Source organism: Sparus aurata, chromosome 2, assembly GCF_900880675.1.
Source record: "Sparus aurata chromosome 2, fSpaAur1.1, whole genome shotgun sequence".
Lineage (NCBI taxonomy): Eukaryota > Metazoa > Chordata > Actinopteri > Spariformes > Sparidae > Sparus > Sparus aurata.
The window spans coordinates 26,724,053-26,743,037 of record NC_044188.1 but is presented as its reverse complement, the minus strand read 5'-3'; the positions used below and the strand labels follow the sequence as shown (position 1 = coordinate 26,743,037).

The 18,985-nt window shown below is 46.4% G+C and overlaps 1 protein-coding gene across 1 annotated transcript; it reads left to right on the top strand.

Annotated features, from left to right (window-relative positions):
• The first annotated feature begins 3,822 nt into the window (after positions 1-3,822).
• Positions 3,823-17,449, top strand: gap43 (growth associated protein 43). The gene is made up of 3 exons (XM_030396490.1): positions 3,823-4,205; positions 11,542-12,166; positions 16,084-17,449. The coding sequence occupies exons 1-3, from the start codon at positions 4,176-4,178 to the stop codon at positions 16,161-16,163; spliced, it is 735 nt and encodes a 244-aa protein (XP_030252350.1). The 5' UTR covers positions 3,823-4,175; the 3' UTR covers positions 16,164-17,449.
• The last annotated feature ends 1,536 nt before the right edge of the window (positions 17,450-18,985 follow it).

The window sequence follows — 18,985 nt, the reverse complement described above, 5'->3', positions numbered from 1 at the left end:
CTTGATTTGGCTCTCAGGGATTTGAGTGTTTGGATTTTCTGTTTTGTCTTTTTTTTTTTTTTTTTTCATGTGGGCAACCCCGAACATTTGTTAACGGACTGTGTTGTTGTGCCTTTATTCCCAGTGCGGGGATCTGATTTGATTTGCCACTTGATGTTGATGCTGTCTTTTCAGCATTGTGCAGTGAGTAGCGTTTGATAAAAAAATTGAGTGGATGCCTTTGGATCAAAATCTCAAGGTGCATAGGATGGAGCAGCACAGTACATGACTGTAAACAGATGTGTGACAAAGAAAAAGCATCTTGCACCCTGATCTAACCCCATCTTAAACCGATTCTCCAAATTATCAGACCGCTGCATGTGATCTGATAAGTTGCCCCTGGTGATGTCACTCAGTTGCTATGTTGCATGGTGGGTAAGAAAGGCGCTACAGCCCACTGGGCTAGCACTGCACTCCTATAACACTTTGACATTATGGACAGTTTAAAAACAAATGTTCTGCGCATTCTTTTTCCTTCTCAAAATGCAGCATAGCCCCTGAGTGACATCACAGGGGCGATTTATCAGATTGCATGCAGCTTCCTCTGGAGCCATAAAAAGGTTTGTGATACTTTTTCACATATGCAGACGTACTCCCCAAGACCTGTTGACACACTTTAATGTGCGAAAATGGTGGAGATACCCTTTAATACTAATCCTGTCCCTGAATAGTAACACTACCTTGAGTCATGTTACACTACTGAATGATCTGACACATTTATATTACAGGAATACGACTGGCACAGTGTGTCTCTATGATCCTCTCACTGTTCTGGGACTACACGTTGCCGCTTGTCACCCTGGACACTTCCAGACTATACAGGTTACAATATACAGCAGTAAAGAATTGAGCAGGTATATCATAGAATTTAGAGAATTATTATAGATCCAAGACAAAACTGACAGAAGAGCAGGATTTCGAGGAAAAAGGCGCGGCTACAAGCCCGTCGGCTGCTACAGCACCACGGACAGCGCTATGGATTTAACAATAAACAGGCAGTAAACAAGGGGGATCTCACTCCTCCCGTCAAGTTGCCCACTGGCTCCAAATCCCCTTGGCATGAATTCTACAAGTCTCTCAAACTGTACCGAGGGATAGTTCCTCGTTCGGTGTTTTGATAATGGTGGTGGTGGTGTAGGGGAGCGCTGCTAACAAACCTCACTGCCAAATCTCTTATCGGTGTTCAGTTTGGTGGACATCTGGTGATACAACTAAGTATTCTACGTGTTATTTAACCTGGTGATTATATAGTAATAAATCAACAGGTTGATAGGTTGGTCAGAAAATGGTGAAAATGACCCATCATAACTTTCCAGGGCTCAAGCTGACATGTTAAACATCCCGTTTTATCTTAAGTTCTGGTAAGATATTAACATGATACTATAGAAGATAAAGAAAACTAGCAAATATTCGCATTTGAGAGGCATAACCAGTTCATTTTTGGCGTCGTTTACTAAAAACTGAAAGGTCCAATGGGTAGGATTTAGTGGAATCCAGCGGTTTGGTTGGAGATAGCAACCAGCTGAACACCCCTCGTCTCCACCTGCTTTATGGAGGCCACCAAAAAACCAAGAAAGGCCCTCTGTAGAGCCGGTGTTATGTTTGTCCGTTCTGGGTTGCTGCAGAAAATATGGCGGTGCAACATGGTGGACTCCCTTTGAAGATATTAAAGGCTCATTCTAAAGTGACAAAAAATGCGATTCTTAGTTTCAGGTCACTATACAGCGAAGAAAATATAATTATGAACATTATTTTCCATTTCTGCCCCCTAGATCTTACACACTGCAACGACAAACGCTTTAACCAGTCATCAGAAACTCATCAGTCAGCTCCACTCGTTATGTTCCCCCTCTCATTCATCCAGCCTTTTACTTTTATTCACCCGTTCTGTGCATTTTGAAGCCTCATCACTTCAAGAAGTGGGATCTCGCACAACTTTTGCGATTTCCAGACGGAGAAAGTCACTCTTTTCCCTGAAGCAATGCGCTCATCTGCTGGTTATTCCTGTAAAGTGACCCAGCAGGGGGACTGTGAGCTGGCAGCTGTATGAATGTGCGTAGCTGTGTGGAAGTAAAGCAGGGCAGTGCTGAGAAAGGCCGTGCGTGGTCAGCAGTAGCCGGCATTATTACAGCGTCTGTGTCATACGGCCTGCTATAGGAACACGATGACACACGGTGATGATGTAGTACGGCCAAGGAACGGTGCTATAGATGTTCCTGTGTGGCGGCGGCAGCGACCACCGGGAAAGGCTGTGGCTCAGCGGTGCAGGTTAATGATTTCCCCTCAGTGAACTGGATGTGGAATAATCCTGTAAGAGGGAAGAATAGCGGTGCACAACCCCTCAGGACCCCTACTACCCCTTCTTCCCTTCATCCACCCCTCTGTCTCTCTCTCTCTCTCTGCCTGTCCTGTTCTCCATCCCTCCCTCCATCCTCATTGTGTCTGTAGCATCTGCTGGTGCGCGCCGGTGTCAGAGCGGGGGTGGGGACTCTTCTGACACCACAGTGTGTATGTGTGTGTGTGTATGCGTGTGTGTGTGTGTGTGTGTGTGTGTGTATTGTGAAAGGCAAATACAGAGTGTGGGTGTTTGCATGAGCATGAGCATGCGCCTGCGAGCCTCGCTGTACGGTAATGGTTATAAATGTAGTTGTGGGGATAATGCATGCGTTGTGCCCGCTCATTAAACCAGACTATGTGCAAATGTGGGCACAGAGGGGAGAAGGGAAAAAAAAAAAAAAAAAAAAAAAAAAAGGAGGGAGGGAGGGAGGGAGAGGGAAAGAGAGGCAGTTCGCCTTGCCTGCCTGCCTGTCTGCCTGCCACACCCGGCCCTCTTGTTTCCTCCTCCTGCCTCCATCCCTTTCTCTCCCTCCATCTCTCTCTCTCTCCCTCACACACGCACACACACACACACACACACACTCCTCCTCCTCCTCTGCTCTTCTTGTCTATCTGCTGGTGTTTCCATGAGAACAGAGAGCGCTGGGTATGGGTGGGGGGTGGGGGGGTGGTGGGTTGGTGGTGGTGCGGGTGACGTGTCCTAAGAGCACAGAATGTATGTGTGTGTGTGTGTGTGTGTGTGTGTGTGTGTGTGTGTGTGTGTGTGTATCATCACTGCTCTCTTTCACACGTCTCTCCTGGCAAGAGCTGCTCCCGGCTGTGCCAGAAAACATGCTTTTGGCATCGCCGTGGCAATTTGGACGAGGAGCTCACAGGCTCACAACACTAATCAGAGACCCGGAGAGTGTATAACACACAGTCTGAGAGGGAGCCTGAGCAATCAGAGGAGGCGACTTCCATTTGGGAGCTGCTGCTTCTTCTTCTTTTTTAAAGACACCCCCTTATGTCCGTGGAAGGGGAGGGGATAAGACACAGGGGTTGTGTTGAGGGAAACAAAAATAAGGCACAATAAAAAAAAAAAAAAGGAAACGAAAAGCAGAAATTGGAGGTATCCAGTCAGTCATTAGATGAGAGTCCTTTTCAGGGTGGGGCCGCAGCTTTTGCAGGAGCCAGGCTGAAAAGAGGAGAGGAGGAGGAGGATAAGGAGGAGGAGGAGGAGGAGGAGGAGGAGAGGGAGAGGGGGGGGGGGTGAGAAGATGTAGAAGAGAGGAGTGCTGATCTTAAAGAGGTGGGGGGGTTCATCACTATAAGCAAGAGAAGGAGGAGGAAGAGGAGGAGGAGGAGGAGGAGGAGGAGGAGGGGTAGTGTGAAGGGAAGAGGGGAGGAGAGAGGGATGGAGGGAGCGCCGGGAAGGGAGGGGTTTAAAGGGTGGGCTTGTAGTCATTGTCAGGCTGCGAGTAAAAGAGGAAGAGAGAGAGAGAGAGAGAGAGAGAGAGAGGTGCGCCCAGGCAGGCAGGCAGACTGAAGAGCGTGTGTGTGCAAACTGGGATGAGTAAATGCACTGGGCGGCTTAGCTGTTGATACAGCCAGAGAGAACGAGAGCGAAAGAGAGAGAGAGAGAGAGTGTGTGTGTGTGCACGAAAGCGAGAGAGAAAGAGAGAGAGAGAGAGAGAGCAAGAGAGAGAGAGAGAGCGAGCGCGCGTGTGTGAGAGAGAGGGTGAGAGAGAAGAAGAAGAAGTGAAAGGGAGGAAAAAAGGGAAGAAAGAAGCAGAGAAGAAAAAACAACAACAACTACAACTATGCTGTGCTGCATAAGAAGAACCAAACCGGTAAACTGCTCTGATTTGCTTCTATCCGTATTTTCTTCTGCTCTTTTTCGTGTGACCAAAAAAAAAAAAAAAAAAAAAATGATGCATCTTCAAAACTCTGAACTTTGAGACTGTTGGTTTGTAGTCAGATCTGGGTTTTTTTGCTGCTTGAGGTCGGAGGGTCGGAGAAAAACGTTGGTGTGATTTCCTTGGTGCCTTTCGGGGGGCCCGGCGTGCCTTATAGAAGTCTACCCACAGAGCCCAGACACGCCTAGTTAATGTGATTATCCCGCATGAATGGATGTTGCCACAATGCCTCTCAGACCTCACACTGTACTCGCAGTGAGGCACAAGGGCTGTAACTCGATCCTTGGGCGGCCGGGCATTCCCTCATATTGATCAGACACTTGAAAAAAAGTGGAAGATTATTGAAAGGCACTCGGTAGATTCTGTGCTGTCTCCGCTTTTAAAGCTGGAACACTCCCTCTTTTATCCAGGAGCCCTCTTCTGAACTCAAGCACTGGTCCACCACTGCTTATGATGATTGATATTAATTGGAGCAACCTATGTGCTCTCAATTGACGCCTTTAATACGGGAGGGTCTTGGTATCTTTTCCCTACTCCTGTTACCTTGAGCATAAATGGGTGACACAGGAAAGTAAATTTCCACAGAGAGGAAAAAAAAAAAAGGGCGGGGTACGGGATTGAGTGAGCAGCACCATCATGTCAGCGGCCTCGGGGGGATACAATGGGAATAAATGAGACTAAATGGATTATCATAGCCCTCCAGCTTTATAAGTGGATGCTGTCAGTGGAGGGTACTATGGAGTGTGCACTCGTTTAAAGGGTGCGAAAGGGTGGTGTTGGGTAGTTTCGAGCAAACCCATGGCTGTTCACGGTGGCAGCGAGTGATAAAAAGAAAAAAGAAAAAAAGGAAGGTGTTGCATGGAAGCGGGTGGGTCTGGACAGTAGAGAGGAGGGTGGCACTCTCCTGTGCTTCACCCTCTTGTATTTCAGCTGCTATCGCTGGGGTTTTGTGTGTGTGTGCGTGTGTGTGTGTGATCAGGGCCGGTGTCCCTGCTGCTATCTCACACTGAGTGCGATTTTATCGGACTCCTATCACACTGGATACTGATGGCACTTGATTGCTTCTTAAATGTTAGTCTGGATGAGTCACATTAGCTGTGGCAGGGAGGAGAGAAGGAGAGAGAGAGAGAGAGAGGGATAGAAAGGGAATCCAGGCTTGCCAGTTGCAAGACATGCAAGGCAGAGCAGCAGGATGCAGAGAGGCAAGGAGGAGAGGGAGTGTGAGCCGGTGCACATGGAGGTAGACGAGGGGAGGATGCAAGAGGAGGTAGAGTGTGAAGGGAACTCGGTTGGCAGGGAGCTAGAGGTAAAAAAAAAAAGAAAAAAAAAAAAGAAAAAAAAATGACTGAGGTAGGGAGGGAGGTTGCAAGGTATGGGGGAAGGTAGGGAGAGGCAGGCATGCAGCAAAGCAGAAAAGGCAGAATGGGAATGATGCTACAGGGAGGCTACAGCCGACAGGGACCGTGGTGGTGACACGGTGAGGGATGGCGGTCGGAGGAGGTGAGCAGGCGCGAGGCTGAGAGCGATCAAAGAAAAAAAAAGGGGAAGCCGGCACGCTGCACACTGCAGCCATGTGGGTGAGGCGCCGGCTTTTCCCACAGAACGCTGCCGCCGCCTCTAGCGTGCGCGCCTCGCCACGGGGAAAAATACCCCCCCGGCCTACAGGCACTTATCATCCCGCTCCTGCTTCTGACGAGCAGCGGCATAAATGAATCCAGGCAGACTCTGTGGTCCTCATGGGTGGATGAGCAAAGAGCATGTTTTTTTTTTAAAAAACACGGCAATATCGCTGTGGGTGCTGCCATTGTGAAGTGTTAAGTGCTGTTGCAACATCTCCACTTATGGGAGTGGCTGCTAGCACTTCATTTAAGTCTCCTCACTGTCTCCCACTCTCTAGGTTTAGAGCAGTTTTTAAGCAGTGAACTAAATTCACTGCCGACTTGTCCTCGCCCGGGAGTCTGGGAAAAGATCAAGGCTCAAGTTCAGGTCCAGGTCCTTCTTAAACCCAGGTCTTCCTCCTCCATCGGGCCTACTCGAAGTTGCCCTTTGCCCCTTCAATCAGGACTTCAAATCCCAACCGTACGTGATATTCTCAAGCTCCGCCCCGACTCCATCCCTAGCACCAGGACCGAGCCTGCCTGCCCTGTCTCGCTCTGCCTTCGCTTTCAGCTTGGGCCAAAACCAGCACTCGGCCTGCTACCTTAAAGACGATTATGTCCTCTCACACTGTGGCTCACCGTGCACTCAATGACCCGTTCCCCCCGCAAAGCCTGGCTTTAGCAAAAGCCCCAGCCACAGCCCATACTTCCTGCCAATAGCCTATGGCTCCCCTCCACCTCTGCTTGCCCCTCTCCTCATCCTCATCCCCGGCCCCTGTGAGATCAGTGGCGATTGCGGTGCCTTTGTTCAGGCAGAGAGTCGGTGTAATTGAATTAAAGGCAGCTCCGGAGGATGTAGTGACGCCGGCATATGGCCGCTTATTAGTTGCTTCGGAGCATCTTTCCCAGGCCCCGCCGTAAAAGAAACAGTGCATCCTTTTAACATTGCTCGTTAATTCACCGTCAAAGGACAGAGAGGGGGAGAGTCAGAGAGAGAGAGAGAGAGAGGGAGAGAGGGAGAGAGGGCGATGGCGAGCAGGGGCTGTGGCAGTCACCACCTGAGCCCCCCTCTCCTCATCTGCAGGAGAGAGAGCTGGCTAAAAGGGTGTGGTGCTCCGCTGTGCTTGTATGTGTGTGTGTGCGTGTGTGTGTGTGTGTGTGTGTGTGAGCAAGAGAGAGCGGGAGAGAGAGAGAGAAATGAGTGGGTAGCAGTTTGCTCAGCGAAGAACAGAGCAAAAGACGACAGAAAGAGGAGGAAGCAGAGGGAGATATCCAGCAGTTGCAGACAGCAGTCAGTCTCTGCTCTGTGGTGTCTGGATGTTTTCCTGCAGAACAGCAGACAGCCGTTGAGATCTCGAAATCATGCTGGGGTTTTTTTTTTTTTTTTTTTAGAGAGCGAGGTGCCATTGCTGGAAGCATGTGTGCCACGAGCAGGGTGGCTAATATTACCTCTCCGCCTGCTCAGGAGCTGTGGCGATGTGGCAAAGTGTTTGGAGGGGACGAGTCCATTTGATTTGAATTGGCCAGTGCACTGAATCGTATATCGCGTTATCACATACAGTATCTGGCTTATTAAACACGTGTCTCAAGTAACTGCACATGAAAGTGACTTCAATCCAATAAATTAAGCAGCTGCACTCGTTGGGCGACGTTCTGTACCTCCATTGTCACAAATGCGGATATTACCTTTAATACTTCTCTCCCCTCTTGCTAGCAGCGCTCGATTCCCGGGCTGGGTGGAGCAGCGAGGTGAAAATGGAGTCTCCCGCTTGAATGGATCAGAATGCATTTTTCAGAAAAAAAAAAACCCAACCAAAAACACGATTAGATGCACGCCTGGCATTAGTGTTGGAGCTGAGGTTCTGTGGTAATTCGGCCGGCGTAAACCACCACCGCTCCGCCGCGTCGTCCCCCATTCCTCCCCCTCCACCCCCGCCTGAAACAAGTCCCTAATGGCACCGGCGATGAGGCAGCGGGAAGGTGGTGGATTGTTACTGTGTGTAACCATTGGGGGATGGTGTTTGTGTGTGTGTGTGTGTGTGCACGCGCGTTTATGGATCTGTCGGTGAAGCCATTGACTCTCGGGTGTGGTTCTCACGACAGCCGGTGCCCACCCAAGGACAGAGACGGACGGGGGGAGAGCACAGACCGCAGCTGATAGACACATCCGGCCATCAGATAATGTGCTGAGCATGTTTCAGCGCAGCCGTTCATTACCGCCACCGAATGACACTCCTGTGTTTAGATAAACCAACCTGTGAGCCATTGTTCATTTAAGACTCTGAACATGCAGGTGGCGGCCATTATTCGTCACCTACACATGCTCAAGTGTCCTGCAGCGAGCTTGAGGTGTAGCTACGTTATCACACTTTTACTACGAGAATTTGCAGGAGGATTGCATAACGAGGGTTTTTTTTTGCAATCAGGCTTTTTTTACTGCAAACATTCAGCTTTGCGCCGGATTAAAAAAAAAACAACTTTCAGCGGTTAATGTAGTGAGGAAGAGGAAACACTGCGAGCTGATTTGCAATAAATCGTTTGATTAACCTGACGATGCAAATACGCTGTCTCACCGGCCCGCGAGCGAATGAAGGGAAGAGTTGAAACGGTCACAGAGTCTTGGCGGGGAGACTTAAAGGGAGTGTACCTTCTACCTTTGGGAGGTGCTGCTGTATTCATGAATGAAAATGTGTGCCGCACAGACACCGAGCGGAACAGCGCCTGCAGGAGGATACGTGACCAGGGTTCAGTTAACAGTCAGAGTCTTCAAGAAAGCGCCTCTTAAGAGGATGTGCGGTAATGTTCCTGTTTAGACCCTATGAGATTTTAATGCAGCCACTATCTCGGTCATTAACCGCCGGTGCATTGTATATTAAAGCGCATTAAGTTTGATATGACAGGCCGAGGCCGCTCGGGCGCTGAATGCTAGGGTCCATGGAAACAGTCAAGAGCAGTCGGAAAAATCACAGCGCAGCACTTTTCTGAGGGATGATGCATAGACGCGTATCAATAATGCAAATGATGATGCTACAGTTGTGGTTGAAACGGCGATGGCGGTCTTTCTCTACCCCCACCCCCACCCCGTCGTCTTGCGCTGATATGAGATCACCTGGCACTCTGCTGTGATTTTATTACATTTGCACTCGAACACACCCAGATCGCTAAAGTAAATGACATCCCCTCCGTTCCAATAATGATGTCATACCCCCATATTCCCAGACACTCTCGTCCACCGCTTTTCCCTTTTCTCTCTCTCTCCCTCGCTCTTTCTGTCTGACTCACTGTAGGCAGCCGGTAAGTAATTCTATTTAGAGTTAAGTGCTTGGGTCAATTTTTTGGCAATTCTAAGCACCCCATGAGATCAGACACAATAAAAGCCCAAATAAGTCACTGGAGACCTGCATTATGATTAAGAGCAGAGGGCGTGCCGGCGGGGCTTTGTCTGCTGCTATCACTTTTATTAGCAGGACACTTCCTAAAGTTTATTTCCACAACTTAACAGCTGATCGCTCAGTCAACAGCTTCAGGTCGGCTTGAATATAAATCACCAGATTTGCGGCGCATTATGAAGCCCCTGGAAATCTACCATACCTCCCACAGCCGGCAGTATTGAAGTTTTTTTTTTTTTTTTCTTTTAATATAACGTTGCACAAAATTGCTTCAGGACGATGGTGATATTAAGAATCGGGGGAAGGCCCGGGAGCGGGATTTACACCCTGACCCCTGGGAATGGCACGCGAATAAAAGGTGGAGGTGGATATAGCGACACAGCTGTACCTTGGCCTCTCTGCTCCAATATTGGACTGACACACTGACCCTGAATAAGACATGTTGGTTTAGGGCCTCTGGCTCATAAATCATGTCGCACGAATGTGATTCCTCGCGCGGGCAGCTGTCCAAGTCGAACCTCGCGTCCAATATAACGACACTATTAGAGACAGAAGGCATCAGGAGATGGACTGATGGACGCCGCTGTTCCCCCCGGCCGCGGCTTCGGAAACCTTTTCCAATGAAATGCGCTGACCTTAAACAAGATGCTGCTGCTGCTCAGTGACACACACTGCCAGCATTGATACACAAACACACATGTAACCCCTTCGCTTCCACCCCCCTGCCGGACCCATGCCGCGCCCTGCCCGCCGCATCACAAACAGCCCCTCCTTCGCCACGCTGATTGCTCTGCCTGATTTACGAGTTCCCATTGGCCGGCTCCCCTGAGGGGTCAGGTGCACTGCCAATCAGGGTGACATACAGTCTTTCATAGCACCAACCAGCAGACAGCGCCGTGATGAGTTAGCACTCTGGTTGTCAAGGTAACCTTTGATGGTTGGGAGGGGTATGGCAGTGAATGCTGAGAGAGAGTCTAGCAGGCAGCTCGTTCCCTAGCAGCCAGAGATGGAGCCGGAGAAAAAGCTACTGTACCTAGAGAATAGAGGCTGGCTCATTATTTTTTTGGGGGAAAGAGCTTCAGTTTGTGAAGGCTTGCATTTCTCCGGTTACAATTTCGAGGCTGTCAACTGAGCGCAGGCGACATCCACGAATGCCACGGAGAGGTTTTTGCACGTTTGAGTTGAATTATTCACTAAACCTATTTCGGCAGCATTATCAAGAGGACAATATCAACCTCATGTCTGTCTTCTGGATTGAATGACTGCAATAAATGCCTGGAGTCATTTGGCGTGCCCCACATCCCAGTGTACGCAATTCATTATGTGGAGACAATCGACCCACACACACACACGCACACGCACACACACGTCTGTTATTCTCCTGAATCACAATGGTGCTAAATCTCCTCTTTCCAGAACATGAAATGATAAAATGCTGTGTATTCATCACATTGTCAGAGCGTTTACACCTGGGAGGACAAAAAAACACTCAAAACCATTCAGTCTCCGCAGTTTTCACATCTTTATCATTTGGCTAACTGATGCTGCACCGCCTTTGCATGCTTCTTTGGCAATTTGTGTTGGCTCCATGTTGCTTCTTCACATTCATTTGAGGCGCACATTCGAAGCTTTTGATTGGTCGAATCTGGGCGCGGGAATATTTTCACCTTGATTTGTTTGCCTGTTCATTTTGAATGTACTGATTCATTTTGTTTGCCACTTTCAGTGCTCATCGTTCATTCCTTTGTTTTATTTGATTTTCTTTTCATTAGATTTTTATGACTCATAGCACAACCCACTATTTGATGGACAGCTACTGTATGGATCCCGTTGCCGAAGGTAATACCATGGAACCCCTTTCAATATTACACTGTGTGCTGTCCTGTTCCTACCCCTGTTCCTCATCCAGTCCTACACTTCTACTCAAACCAGTCCTGAGACCTTAACCCACCTTTCCCAGTCTGCAATTCTCCAGTAAGGGTTATAAATACACCCATTCATGAGTTACCTAATAAACCAACTCTCATAGCATATACTTTGTCTTTTTTCTGACCTTTCAACTCCTACCATGTTCTACCTACCTATCTTTGCTAGGATTCTAATCCCAAGTAAAAGTATGCCAGCATGATATTTTGGGATGATCATCCTCAAGCTACATACCCCCACAGTAGAGGGATTACTTGGTTTAGGCAGAACAACCAGTAAAATTCCTCCCTGGTTTCCAGTGGACCTGCACGATGGCTTACAGTATGTTAATCTGCTGTGTTTTCTCTTGGCTGCCAGGTGGAGAAGAATGAGGAGGCGGACCAGAAGATTGAACAGGATGGCACCACCAACAAACCCGAGGACAAGGCCCACAAGGCTGCCACCAAAATACAGGCCAGCTTCCGTGGACACATAACTCGGAAAAAGATGAAAGATGGAGAGGAGGAGAAGGACGGAGACAGTCCTGCTGCTGCCGAGGAGGCGACAGAGGGAGGAGAGGAGGCAAAGAAAGCAGAGGGAGAGGAGGCACCTGCAAAGGAGGAGGAAGCTGCAGGAGAGGAGGCCAAGAAGGAGGAGGAGACGAGCCAAGCCAAAAGCCCAGTGGCAGACAAGCCAGCTAACTCTCCTGCAGGCGCAGCGACGTCTCCTGTAGCAGCAGCACCCGCTGCTGCCTCTCCTACGGCTGCCACAGCACCCTCTGAGCCCCAGAAAGAGGAGCCAAAGGTGGAGGAGAAAGCTGAGGAGAAGCCCAAAGAGGTGGAGGCCCCAGCAGCGGCAGCCAAGAGTCCCACCACCGCCACAGCTGAGGAGAAGAAGGAGGAGAGTGAAGAGAAAAAGGAGGAGGCCAGACAAGCCGATGTGCCTGCTGCTGTCAGCCCGACAGCTGAGAAGGAGGAGCCTAACCAAACAAAAGATAAACAAGGTATGCAGATTATAGTGACGCTTTTAACATCAATTCATCACAGACGGATTGACTAAAATGCTTTGAATGCTTTTGTGCATGTAATAGGTTTACATGCACAAATGCACATGCCAAAATAAAGTAAGACGTGTGTCTCTGATTCAAACACTGCATGAGGGCACTGAGTTCAGAGACGAAAATAAATCCAGACACACTCGCCAATCACGAAGCTATTACTTACTGTAAAATACTTATAAAGAAGAATAGGTACACTTTCCTGCAGTGTGCTCGGCAGGCAGAACAGGAAATAACTGCTTGTCAAGTCTTTGGAATTTAAAGATCTTTGGCAGTGCTCCACCATTCACTGGTTAACATAGACACAGCTCAATATTAGATTAGACAGCCTTGTATCTCTCAGAGATGGAAACGCCATACTGATGAGGTGGAGATTGGGATAGAGACGCAGGGTTGGAAATGATAAGCTCTGGTAAAGAATGATGTCGCTCAATGGGCTAGATTTGCCGTCACGATTAGGCTGAACATCTCAGATGGGTTCACATGAACGTCATTAGTTCATATTAAGCCACACATAGAGGGGAAAATACATAACCCTGCTAGATCCTGTTTGTACATAACAGCAGGTGGAAATATGTGATAATATCCGGGAACATCAGCTGATAGAGTTCAAAGCAAACCACCATGTCATGTCCCATTGTTGAGGAAATGTATACCTGAGAAGGCTGGAAACTGGAAGGCCATGAAATTACATTCTAACACTGATACAGTAAAGTCTCACAACATACATTCTACATGATCTCATATTTCTGGTCCAAGGACTCTCAGACTAGGTCAGACAGGTAGTTAATGGAGCATGCTCAGTCTCCAGTAGGTGGGTGTGTGAGGTGGGAAACACACACACACACACGCACACACGCACGCACCAACACGCACCAACTGGAGAACTACAAGGAAACTAGGTCACCTAGGCAGCACTGTCTCCCTGTTGTCATAGTTACCACCTCGATGGGATAGCTGGCCTGCATGGAGCAGAGCGGGGATAACAGGTGCTCTGATTTCAATGAATGATTAATGATCCCTACCGGTCACAATCTGCACCGGGGAAGTCTGTCACAAACAAACACTACTTGACAAAGAACCGCTAATTAAGAATCCAGCGCCGGCCACAAAATGAATATTAATGGATATATAAAATTCATATTTATGAAAAAGTCACTCGGTTAGGGTTTGTCAGCACACAGACTGGACTCACAAGGGCGGCAGGTACCCTGATCTGACTGTATAATTCACGAGGCAGACGCGGTATGATCCAGATCCTCCATCAAGGCTAGTCCAGGTCACTGGCTTCACTTAGTTACATCTGACCAAGCTGTTAACTGTGATAGCATGATGCCATAGCACTGCATAATTACACATAGTGATATCATTAACAACTTAATATATAATATTAAATATATAAGAAAAATGCAAATCAATTGTGCAAGAAGACGTAGACAACAATTAAAATATTTAAATACTTTTGGAATAAAATGAACATGTAAATATAGATAGGTATTAAGTAAACAATGACAACTGCCACCAAATTCACAATTACTGTAATCTTCTAGATTGAGTCATGGGCATAATCAAAAATTGGCAGTAGAAAGGTAATGACAACTTGTAGGTGGAAGCTTATCAGGGGGTGTTTTAATAATCACTTAAATGCTTTAATTGCTGTTGCTGCCTCCAGATTCAGAGGGACACAGTGCTGCAGTGTGAGCGCAAAACTACACAAAGCAGCTTCTGAAAGCTGTCTTTGCTACTGTCTTTGGTATAGTGAGCAGCAGGGCCTGAGTGGATCTGAGGGATCTACCAGGGACATCCTTTTTTCTTTTTTTCTTTTGTCTGATGCATCATAAGACCTAATCTGGGGAAAGTTCATTGAAACGATCATAGACAGGTACAAGAAAAGATTATTCCAAGTGACAAGAGCCGGTTAAATCTCTGGCAGCAACATTCTGTATGAGCTGAAACTGATTTAGATACTTTTGGGGGAGACCTTTAGACAGTGCACTGCCAAAGTAAAGCCTAGTTGTAATAAAAGCAAGATTGTCTTAAACAACTCATATGCAGCTGGAAAGTTAAATTAGAATAAAGGTATTGCTGAGATTTTGTCTAAGATGTAAAGTGCTGAAATAGTGTAGTGAACTCGAGGCACTTTTTTTTCTAACGATCAGAATCTTTTTTGTAATAAATACGTCTTAGAACATTTTGGATCATCTATAAATTCAGAAGCAAGTTCTCAAGGGGGTAAAGAGGGCTCAAGCCAGCAGGAACGACAGCCATGTAGAGGTGGGTGTCATCTGCATAGCAGTGAAAATCAATGATGTGCTTATTGATGATGACCCCTAGTTGTAACAAAGATTGAAAAGTAGCAGACCCAGGACAAAGCCTTGTGGTACTCCATGTGCTCTGTCTTTTCTTTCTCATGAGGAACAAATTCATAGCAACATCCTTATGTCGGAAAACAAATTACAAATGTTAGGGGAAGTCGGGAAAAGTGGTGTGTGCTCACCAGTGTTTGTTTTACCATCTCCACTTCTTGTTGGCAAATCCATCATCAAAACACAAACATTTTAGTCAGTTATATATAATTTGCCAGAGATAGCAGAGGTGATACTGATGTCAGAATACAAGAAATGACGGGCGTTGAGTCTGTGAATTGGGTGAAATTGCATTTGCATTACTCAGCTCAGTGACCGTGGTGAAAGACACTCTCAAGTCTGTCATACTTGGTGACAAGCTAATTAGCTCTTACCTGGAAGATCATGCTGTCTCGAGTCTCACACACACACACACACACACAGACATGGCTGCCCCACTTCTTTGTCTCTGGCTCTCTCTCTGCCTCGCCCTCACAGACACTCTCCCATGCACCCACGCCCACAGGCACGCACTCCATCACCCTAATCTCCAATGCAATGATGTCATTCTTTGATGTCTCCCCTTTCTATTAAAAGAGTATGAGATCATCTTGGTCTGACATCACCACTTTCAGGGCTCTTGGATAGTAGGCTTGGGCAGAATCAATAAAATGAAGGTCACAAAAAATCATTGTAGCTCATACAATGGGCTGACAGAACATTTGTACGTTTTATTTCATAGACAGTAGTAAGATATAACACATGGCTAAAACATTATTCATTTCTTAACAGCGAAATAACGTACAGCACAGGATTCAAATAATGTGATGAAAAAAATATAAAGAACCAGAGCGATGATACGCAGAAAACTTGTTTGGGAAGGGCTTCGCGATGTATCATGGAATCTTATTCAGCAGTATTTACCTCTTAGTAAGACACCGCTGGATATTGCAGTACAACGTGGGCATCACACAGTATCAGATGTGACAGGCCGAGACGCTGCTGTTAGCATTGTGATGTCAGTTCAAATGCTTCATGGGTCCATTAGGAGCACTCTCTTCCTTCATTATTTACGCGGCCAATGTGGGACTTCAGACGTGACGTCTCACCTTCTGAGTGACAGGCCCGCAGCTTTAGCAGAGTTGACGTCTCGTCAACAACATGGAATTACATAGCTCCCTATTTTCTCTCACACATTATCGTCCACATTTTCTGATTCTAGCAAGATTCTGATGCTAGCCTTCATGCAGAGAGCCACTCGGAGGTGAAATATTTAAAACATCAAGAGTAGCAGCTGCCACGTGAAATCTTTGATGCTCAGTATCTCAGAAGACCCAGATAGAGCTTTATTATTATTCCAACCTCCCTGTGTAAAAAAAAAAAAAAACCCTCCTCTCCGCAGGCTAATTTCTCTCTTCCTCTCCACTCTCTCCAACCCACCTTTTTTTTTTTTAATCTCCCCTGTCCCCCTTCTTACCACCCTTACATCTCATTTCCCTCCTCCACCCCTCCAACCAGACGCTGCAGAGGAGTCTAAAGCAGAGGAGGCCACCCCGGCAGATGCAGCGGCGGAGGCCACCGAGTCCAAGGATGACTAAAGGCAAAGTCTAACCTAAAGAAAGCAGAATTAAGAGTATGAAGAATAACACAAAAACGAAAATCTTAAAAGGTTGCTCTTTGCCTTCCCAATGCGAAGGCAGTCCGTTTCTATTTGTTTGTCATTTTTTGTGTGGCAATGATTTTCTCATGTTGGGGGAGTTTCCAGTGTGAAGTTTTTTGGCTCAAGCTAATACCATGAGGAAGTGATGGCGCTGATGATGATGATGATGACGATGACGATGATGATGATGATGATGTTGTTGATTATGAAAAATGATTGTTACCTTGATGATGATATGATGATGATGATGATGGTGGTGATGATAAGGAGGAGGATTTCATTTGGTACATCTTCATTATCCATCGTAAAAGTGAATCAGTGGTGGAGTGAACTACGCTACCAACTGGATATTTACACATTTAAATGCATTGTGAATGCACCATACTTCATTTGCATTGCAATGCACTTTCTTTAGAAAACACATTTTGCGAAATAAAAATCTGTACTTCTGCAAATGCACGCACAAAAAAAAAAAACATGCTGGTTTTAAACATGCAACTCGAGTTCTCAACACGGTACAAGTGTACTGAGAGCACAGCAACATAGGTAATGTACTGACACGTCGAATGGATGAATAGAATGTAAAATTAAATGTGTGACATTTCCAGTTGGGCAGCTTTATCCTGAATCCAAAAACCACATGTAGGACAAGACTATTACTCTCTCTCTATTCTGCTTGAGTCATTCAAGCTTGGTTTACACCCCTTTTACAAACTCTGTTTACTCAAATATACAGTAAAGGACCTGTTGCTATTTAAATGACATGATCATATAATAAACTATAGAAATCTGCTATAGAATTGATGTAACTGGCTCTTACATTGACGACTTGTGTTCTGCCAACCAAAACGTGAGAACAGTAGCATGAACCATCGAACCAGATGCATGATGGGAACTCTCCCTCTGAGAGGAACTTTTTCGCAGTCACAAAAACTTAAGAGGTGTGGCGGCTTCTTTTTGATGTCTTTGGTGTTGTTATGACAGTTTATATGAATTGGAAAAAAAAAAAATACTCTTGCACTGATGTTACGAAATAAAAAAAAACCGTGAAAAAAATATCAAACCAACGAGCAAACAAAAAATACTTTTCCCATGTTCCAGTGAGTGCAATGTCCAGTTTCAACCTTATCAAGGAGTTCAAACTTGTGAGAAAAAAATATGAAAAAATAAAAAATGGTTTCAATGTCTGTTTTCAAAATAAAGCAAATGTGCCAATTACCATAATAAACTGTGGAGTTTGTTTGTTGCCATGTGGAATTATGCTGCTACTTCAAAGGGCTGGAATATATCTAGGGGCAAGACTGAAAATTAAAGGAGCACTTTAACTGAGAGTTAGATGAGAAAATTGATACCATTCTCTTGTTTGTTAGTGTAACATGAGGCTACAGCCAGCAGCTGGCCAGATTAGCTGACCAAAGGTGTGTAATGTGGGGATGTGGTCTTATGAAACCACTGTTAACACGCAGTACCCCAAATATAACCAGGATAATACTGTACACGTAGGACATGGCCTTTACACACTGGAGACGTGAGGAATAAACGACACAAACATGCAAAATACTCACCTGCAGACATGTTGCATCACTATCATTCACACCAGCAGCAGTGCAAATTTGCAGCACGGGTATATAATTGCATTAAAATATTATTTACCACAGACCAAGCAAGGCAGACACTGGCAGAAAAATGGTGCCAGCTGGCAGAGCTCAGAGAGAGCCCCGCGGGTCTCCGGGGTCTCACTGCAGCACTGACTGGCTCGTTGACGGGTCAGGAGAGGTCGCACTCAACAGGTTCATCTCAGCTGCCTGCCCCGGGGCTCCGGTTGGGCCTAAACACTAAGTCAAAATTGGCATTTTTGTGGAATTTGGTGCCCACGACAGTGTCTGAGCGCAGCAACACCACTGTAGTCAATACAAATCCACCCTCTGTAACAGTTTGTCAGACGTAATGTCGGCGCTGACTCTATGTCATAACAGTGTTACGTGTTGAAAACTCGCGTCTCATAGTCAACATGTATGTAACGCTGAGATCCTTACGCTCTCAATGAAGTGACGTGTTGGCGGAGTGGCTGAGATAGAGACACAATTCAGCCTATTACAAGACGCTATACCATCACAATGATTGTGAAGTGGTTATTTTGAGGAAAAAAAGTTACGTGATTTTACAAGATTTTCTTAATACTTTAAAACACCAAAGTTACAAACCAACCAATAAATCGAGTCAGTGGCTTCTGTGAGGTAAAATGACTGTTTTATCAAAGTAGTCTGGTGCATTTAAAGAGAGCACAGATGGATGCAGCAGTTTTCAGCTCCTCATCTGGAAATCCACACATTTAGCCGTCAGTCTGTGCAGGGAGCAATCGAGGTTACTCACCCTTTGTCTCGCTGCCTTTATAATTTTGTGTTCCTTGTCATATAATACCGGGTGATGACAAACATAAGCAATGAACAGGTCTGCCACTGTCATGAGCTGCGGAGGGAGATCAGCGTCGCGCAACATGACAGGTTGATGCCCCCGTGGCGGTTACGAAAGCTCATAAAAATCCCAAATCGTAATGAAAAAAGTGATGTAATATTCACTTTCTGTGTCAATGTGTGAAAGATGAGACGAATTTAACAGCTTTTGAAAAATACTGACGTGCCAATTAGTGTGTAAAGGACTTCAGATCTGAGTTCCACTGGTTATCTTACGTCTCCCTGATATCAGAATAATAGAATGATGCACACGCAATTGCTGGAAGTTAAAATGGGACCCTAGGGA